The 8,364-nt window shown below is 39.9% G+C and overlaps 1 protein-coding gene across 1 annotated transcript in view; it reads left to right on the top strand.

Annotated features, from left to right (window-relative positions):
- Positions 1–6,353, top strand: part of ptprua (protein tyrosine phosphatase receptor type Ua) — a 502,564-nt gene extending 496,211 nt beyond the window's left edge. The window contains exons 29-30 of the mRNA XM_037693627.1: positions 555–690; positions 6,291–6,353. Coding sequence (XP_037549555.1) covers positions 555–690; positions 6,291–6,353 — 199 coding nt within the window. The remainder of the gene's footprint in view (positions 1–554; positions 691–6,290) is intronic.
- Positions 6,354–8,364: the final 2,011 nt, after the last annotated feature.

Below are 8,364 nucleotides of genomic sequence, written 5' to 3'. Positions count from 1 at the left end.
TTGATTTGAGAGTTTATCAGTTTTTCTAGAACCTTGACTAAAATGCAGAGTTTAGAGATTGGTCGATAGTTGTTCAGTGAGGTGGGGTCACCTAATTTAATTCCTCACCACATTTGATGAATCCAGCAGTTTTTTTTTTTCAGAAAATCCTTTGAAATGGTTTCAGATCTCATGCAGATATTTTTTATTGTGCACTTGGCTCAATTTTTACCTTCCAACTATAATTTAAAATGTGACAAAGCAATACATAAAAAGCTCTCTTTTGAAGAAAATTAACAATTATCTTTGTTAACGTTGCCGTCTCAGGACACTTTGCTAACTGGAGCTCAGGTTTGATGTGAAGCATCACTGCTCGTGTGCTTTAATGAGAACTTTAATCAGATTTTCATCTTCACAGTCTTCCAGTTGGCTTTTTTCTGGCAGCATACCTGATCTGTGCTCACTCAGTTTCTGATATTTCACTCTGTCCCTCAATCCACTGGATCTGCTGTACCAATTATTTTGGTTTACCTATGTCTGTCTCTTTGTGTCTGTCTTTGTTTCTTTTGGAGCAGGAATGGTGGTGGACGAAGCGGTACCTTTTGTGCATGTACCATGATCCTGGAAATGATTCGCCATCACAGTTTGGTGGACGTGTTCTTCTCTGCCAAAACACTGCGCAACTCGAAGCCAAACATGGTGGAGACGATGGTGAGCCATAAAGAGGCTTCATGTGTCTTTCCAGCAACAGGCTGGGTCGTGGATGCTAACACAAAGTGTCCAAAAGCCAGAAAACTTGAAGGAATTTATTTCAAATGTCTTGCTGTAAATTTACATAGTTTGTTTTAAATATGTGGTGAGATCAGAAAATGAATTTTGTGTCATGTTACCAATGCACTCAGTGATTAATTTTTTATCACCCTTTCATGAAAGGGTTTGCATATCTCCCAAAATATTAAAAGAAAAGTCATTAACTTTCTCTGAAAATATCAAACCTAGAGAATTTCTATACATTTTGTAAACTTAAATTATAAATAACAACTAGTGAATAACATTTTTTTTCCTCATATTCAGAAACATGCAACAAACACCATTTTTTCTTTTCAGTAGATTATCCATCCATCCATTATCTTTTACCCGCTTCTTTCATTTTGGGTCACCTGGTCGCCAGTGCCCATGTCCAGCAATCACTGTGCGCGGGGCGGGGTACACCCTGGACGGGTCGCAAGTCCATCACAGAGTTTCAATAGATTAATTAAACAAAATTAAATGAATAAATTGGAGCCTTAAAGGTTAATGGATTATACAGTAGGCCCTTGTTTATTGTGGGGGTTACGTTCCGGACCACACCCCCACTCCCCCCAGGCAATAAGTGTAAAACCATGAAGTAGGAACGCTATATTTATTTTAGTATTTATATATACAGTATTTTAAGGCTGTATAAACCCTTCCAACACTCTTTCAATGTTATTAACTCTTAAACCTATGCAATTTTAACAACATATGTGTATGTACTGTACAGTAGCTATGTATTGCAAAATTTTATATGGGTACTAAGCCTTAGTTGGTCCGGTTCTGGTCCAGTTCTCATCGACTTTCTGCAGCCCTTGAGCACCAAGAAGCTTTTAGAGAGAGCTGGACCTTCAGATAGCCAGCACAAAGCCACACAATGGTCCAGATCAAGCCCAAATCTGTGTGAAAAAAAATCCTCTGTGAGCTCTGGAGAAAACACCGGACCTCCAAGTGACGCCTCCCCACTCGAGGGGCCTCATGGGCCGCAAGCAGCACTCAGATTGATCGATGAAGCTTGAGGTCTGGTTCTGGTCCAATTCCCGGTCAGCTCTGTACAGCTCTCTGCATCCACTGAGCGCCGAAGTGGATGCAGTGAATAAGTGAATAATGACCACATTTTTTCAGATCGGATCAAAACTTTCCCTCATTTCAGCAGAAAGCATTGGCTGAAAGCACTGTTGGGACTTCTGGGTAATGTAGTCCTTTTGAGTGGCGATACAGTGTAGGCTTATTGAGAGAAAACTACAAAATGGCGGCGCCTGTCTGAAGTTTTTTATAGTTAACTTTTTACTGTATCCCATACTGTCCCAATAATGTGAGTAATATCAAAGTTGACAATTGTGTGTCGTGTACAATCTTTTTTTTTCTTTTTGTCGTGTCCAATCTTACTTTGAAAAACCGTGAAAGAGCGGGTCCGCAAAAGTCAAACCTCGAGGTAGCGAGGGACTACCGTAAACCATTTGGCAACCATAAGGCACCAGTAGGAGGTGCTTTGGTTGCATCTTGCAACTTCAACAATTTCCTGCAGGATCAATAAAGTTCTATCTTATCTTACCTGATCTTATCTTCAGTAAAAGTGTTAAGAAAGATGGATAACTGTGTGACAGTTTTAAAGTTGCGTACCTGGAGTTTCAACAGCCCTGTTTGAATTACAAAGAAATAAACAAAGCAGTTAGTTCCAAAATGGTGAAAACAGTCACTCGTTTGGACTGAGGATGAGGTTCGGCTGCTGCTGCATGTTGACAAGGGAGAGCAGCACTAAGAGCAGCTGGCCATCAGCTGTTGCTTACTGTTAACACTGCTGCTCATGCAAGTGCAGAAAAACCATTGACTGTAGCTGCGGGTAGAGCGCACAGCAATTTCACACTGAGGCGGAGTCCCCAAAGCCTCAGCTCTGAGTCCTGGATACAGAAATGATTGGTTTCCAAGGAAACGCGTGCTTTTGGCGTGTACAGGGGAACAAAGATTTTAAAAAATAATTTCAGCTCAGGGGTGATTTTAGGATCTGACCTTTAGTGGTGCTTATCCCCCAATACTGCTCTGGGCTTGAACAATGCAAACCCCATGGTGTGGTTTGTGAGAAGTGCAAAAGCTTACGGCACCTGGGAGAAAGTCGCCCATCCAAGTACCAACCAGCCCCAACTCTGCTTAGCTTCTGAAATCGTATGAGATCAGACATGTTCAGGGGGTACGGCCATAAACAAGGAACTCAGTCTCAAATGGGACTTTTAAAGGATCATAGCAAACAAAGACATGCAACCAGAAGTTGCAACATATATCTACATTTATAACACACAAAACAAAGTTTTAAGCATTAACCTTTAATTTAACTATTAACCCAGGGGTGCCATAACCTTTTCCCTGAAAGGGCAAATTTTAAAATCTATCAGAGGGCTGTAGGCCAAAATGCAATAATACATGAAATGCAAATAATTCTTTAAGTAAAGTCAGTTTATTTATTATACAGGTATTTAACCTTCCATTATGTATAAAGAACACTACAGAACAGACTGTGTTGGTGGTGGGGGCAGGGGGTCTGAGGGTGCTTCCCCAGATGATTTTGATTAAAGTAGATGCCATTTCAAGGATTCAAGGTTCTTTGTCATTCGCACCCCATGTGGTACATGTGGTGGAACGAAATTATGTACACAGGGTCCCAGTTACATCCAACAATAAATGACTATCATCATTTATTCCATATTTATTTCAAATGTATTGGTGTATATTACAGTAGATTAACATGAAACAAAAGATGTAAACTCTGTTATTCTTGAAATCTCTCTGTGTCACAAAACCAGGCTTTTGGATTCAGAATGACAAAGACACAAGAGTAAAAAAAAAAGATTATCTAACAAATTATCTACTTTACTGTGTAATCCGTGGAGTTAAATTGTGGTAGTCAGGCCGACCAACAATAAAGTCAATGGGTGGAGTCAATGAGTGTAAACGCATTGATTCTTCAAAGGAAATTTTAATATAGTAATGAGGACAGCTTGGTGGGCCAACGTTGGCCTGTGGGCCCCACTTTGGGCACCCCTGCATTAACCTCTGACTGCTAAGAGTTCATAAGGCAAAACCCCGACAACTATGTCGGGAGGAAAATGGGGTGTAACTCCTGCAGGTAGGGGGCATTTACCTTTGAGACAAACTGAGGTCGATGATTAGTCACTTGCTGACAAGCGTACTGGATGATTGACAAGTGGTGTTGAGGATCTGACTCATGCAAAAAATCATAGATTTTACTGGTCCGTTTAAGACTGTCATCATTTATTCCATATTTATTTCAAATGTATTAAATATTTTGATGAATCTAAGATTTGAGAACTAAGCTTCCTCACAAAATCGTTAAAAAAAAGATAGTGTCTTAATTTTTCAGGGGTGCTGAGTTAAAATTTAGGGGTGTTTGAGCACCCACAGAAAGGGGCTAAAATCACCTCTGGTTCAGCTGCTGATATGTTAGAGATTTTTTAACAAAAATCCCTGGGAATATTCTGAAAATAAAATTTTGTTCAGTTTTTTTTTTTTTTTTCAGACAAATTTTTTACGATTATGGAATTCAATCCAAATCACTATTACTCCAAAACTGATAGCAAATGTAAAGGTTTAGATAAAAGCATTTGCATGAGCCCTCGGAGAATATTTGTCTTTGTTTGTTCAGATTGGCTGTGAGCTTGTCAGTCCATTAAAATTAAACTGTTTCTACAAACATTGCTCATTCAACAAGCTATCTACAACAGGTAAGATATTAAATGTTCATAAGTTTTCCACAGAACCCTGTTATACTAGATCTGAACTGATGCTTTGGGCACAAATCTCTCACCAGCACTGAATATTGTGCAACACCTCAATGTTGATCCGTCAAAGTAGAAACAGTAACTTGTGAGAGCAGTTTCAAAATTAAACTGGGAGATGAAAACTGGATACTGCATAACTAATGACTCCTGCTTTTTACACTTAGTCTGTTGTCACAAAACAAACTCTGCTTTCAGAGGAAATGAGTAATGTGAATAGAAACCTAAAACTTGATTTGTTGTGTATTTGTTCAGCCTAAATTGAGGCAGGAAGTGGTTTTGGCTCCATCACTTTTTCATAAGGACAAAAATCTGATGTGATGATAAAAACTGTTAGTAAAGTTTACTCTGACACAAGCTTGGTTACTGTGGCTTCAGTTGGTTAAGAGAACAATCAAGAGCAGCGTAATGAGAGCAAATCTTAAAAGGTAAAAACAAAATAACAGCTGGCCCGATTTTCACTGCTTCACTGAATGGCACACAGTAGTCCCTCAATACTTCGCGGTTCGACTTTCGTAGACTTGCTCTTTCGCGGTTTTTCAAAATAAGATTGGACATGACACACAGTTGTCTGACTGATGGATCCAGGGGCCTTTCTGGGTGGAGTTTGCATGTTCTCTCCGTGCATGCGTGGGTTTTCTCCAGGTACTCAGGTTTCCTCTCACAGACCGAAAAACATGCATGTTAGGCTGATTGGTAACTCTAAAATTGTCCCTAGGTGTGAGTGAGAGAGAGAATGTTTGTTTGTCTCGATTGTCTCTATGTGGCCCTGTGATGGACTTGCGAGCTGCCCAGGGTGTCCCCCGCCCCTCGCACAGTGATTGCTGGACATGGGCACCGGCGACCCCCGTGACCCAAAATGGAATAAGCGGGTAAAGAAAATGGATGGATGGATGGATGGATTTTAAAAACCACAAGGGTAGTCAAAGTGCTGCACAATAAAACAATAAAAACAAACAAAACAATAAAAACATACAAAGCATACACAAAGAAACATAAAAACCATTCACATACCAGTTTCACAGCAGGTGTATTAAAAAGCCATAAAAGATAAGATCACGTGTTAAAAGCCAAAGAATAAAAGTGTGTCTTTAAAAGAGATTTAAAAACAGGAAGAGAGGAGGCCTGTCTCACACTCAAGGGTAAAGTGTTCCACAACCTGGGAGCAACAACAGCAAACGCTCTGTCACCTCTGAACTTCAGCCTAGTTTTAGGGACTGTCAGCAGCAGCTGATCAGCTGATCGTAGGGATCGGGGTGGACAGTAAGGCTGAAGCAGCTCAGACAGATATGGTGGGGCAAGGTTGTTCAGACATTTAAAAACAAACAGCAAAAGCTTAAAATTAATTCTGTAGTGCACAGGGAGCCAATGAAGGGACGCCAGGATGGGAGTAATATGCTCGCGCCTACGAGCCTGAGTTATATATATATACATACACTAAAATAAACTACTACTTCCTAATTGTACTACTATTCCTACTTTGAGGTTTTTCACTTATTGCGGAGGTGGGGGCTGGGAACAGAACTCCCACAATAAACGAGGAACTACTGTACATAAATTCAAGGAATAAATTGACCTGTTCCTTATTTTCTCCAACAGCCTGACTTTTAGCATTCTAAAAAAAGATGTTTGTGTTTCACAGGATGTTAAACTACTTATTTTGAAGTAAACTACAGTGTTAAAGACACCCTGAATGTACTTGGAACTAATTTGTTGTTCTGTTCCCAGGAGCAGTACCGGTTCTGCTATGAGCTGGCCCAGGAGTACCTGGATTGTTTGGAAGTCAGATAGCGCCAATCCCTTTCGTTGTGTTCTTCGCCAGTGGTCCGATCTGGGTTCTAAATCCTGTATCTTTGCTCCTGCCTCCTAAGCTCTTAGGTAGAGCTATGGTTGTAAACTTCACCATGCCTGGATGGAACTTTATCTTTTCAGAACGCTGACTGGAAAACTATTTCTTGGAAAGCTTGTAACATAACTGACAACCCCCTTCCTGCTTCTCCCCAACTCTCTGGTCCAAGCCTTACTCCTTTGTGCCGCGTTTCATCTGCCAAACCCAAGGACTCCAACAAGAGTGGAGTTTCTTTTAATAACTGTCAAGGCGGTCTGACTGCAGGTTGCACACCTCACCAACAGGATTTAATGAGCTCCTCTACCTTGCCTTACTATGAACATACACTGTAAAGGAACTACAGTTGATGACTTTCACTGGATGAGTTTGCGTGTTTGTAACACTGTAAAATGTGCAATCTGCTGTTGGTGAACATCCATTGTTGTACTGTACTGTATTAGAACTTTTTGTGGATGGTGCTGACAACTGGAGATTATTTAAGAGAAAAGACATGTCAGTCTTACATCTGATGGACTTTTATGTACAGTTGATTGGTCTCTGCTTAATTTTTCTTTATTTAATTGTATCTATAGATGTTTTTCCCCTTCTCTTGAGTGTTTCTAGATTATCCTAATGTCCCGGTCAATGTGTCATTCACTCGCTGTGTTCGTAAGGTTCGAGTTCAGCATCTGCATGCTCAGTCTTAAGTGTTTCATTGCATTATATGACTTTAGTCTGCTTCTTGGTGGGTTCTGCACCATGAATCCTGTCACTGAACCTGAGAAATCCATGAAATACCCACTTGTTGCTGTGAGTACAGTAAAAAAGAGAAAAACATGTTGCTTTCTAAATTTGTATTTATTAAGTGTGTGATATTTTCTAATTGGTGTACAAAAGCAAAAAAATGGGATAAATAAATAAAATATGCTCTTACGTAACAGCCATAATTATTGAGACCTTTGTGTGATGCAAGAGAAGGTCAACAAGTGTAGAAGCTGACTGCTTTATTTTCAATTCATTTCATTTTTTGCAGTGTAAATCAATGTAAAATCTCTGAGAGGATTTTTTGTTTTGTTTTTGTCATGAGATAATGAGATATATTTCAATCAGTTTCATATTTAGTGAAGTTGCAACAATAAAAGCAGTTCGGGGATAAAATGAGATTATTAGGTAATTTAATTTTATATAAGAACTCAATTTCATTGGATGATGACCTGCATTTTTTTTTACTGACTATTATTTAACCAGGCAAATCCAGCTGAGATCACAGAATTACTTTGCAAGGGAGTCCTGAGCCTGAGGGCAGCCTAATATTCATTTTTATTGTATGTGGTACTCATCTGTCTACCCTTTTCACCACCACTGCTGGGGCTCCACAGAAGGAAACTGGAGTACCCCAAGAAAACGCAGACAAACATGAGGACAACATGCAAACTACACACAAAGACTCCAGTCCAACCCAAAGACTGAACCCAGGACCTTCTTGTCATGAGGAAACAGTGCTAACTAAGCAGTCATGCAGTCCATGACCTGTATAAACTATTAGAATATGACGGAATCAAGCATGAAAAAAGTCCAGATAGAACAAGTTTTCATTGTCTGAAGGCCAGTGAGAAGAACTGGGTTTTTAACAGCCTTTCTAAGTTACCGTAAATATGTATCAGTCTTGACTGACTGACTGCTTTAAAAATAAATCTGATGACTTATCCACCACTGAGCTCTCATGATGGAAAGGGGAGGGGGGAATACCCCTCCTATTGTTCTCCGCTTTGTGTTCAGATGTGAGTTTAACATGAGATACTGGTATTTAAACGCATATTTATCGACATAGAAAGATGTCACACAGGAATGATTTTATAACTTATTAAAACATGTACCAGACTTGACTGCTTTGCATCTCCAATGCCCGTCCATCGACACGTTGATGCAGTTTACGGCTGTAGCTGTTTCCTTCTCGACAGAAGACGAGCGCTT

Source organism: Nematolebias whitei, chromosome 19, assembly GCF_014905685.2.
Source record: "Nematolebias whitei isolate Nwh7 chromosome 19, NemWhi1, whole genome shotgun sequence".
In the NCBI taxonomy this organism is placed as follows: domain Eukaryota; kingdom Metazoa; phylum Chordata; class Actinopteri; order Cyprinodontiformes; family Rivulidae; genus Nematolebias; species Nematolebias whitei.
This window is presented reverse-complemented; position numbering and strand designations above follow the sequence as displayed.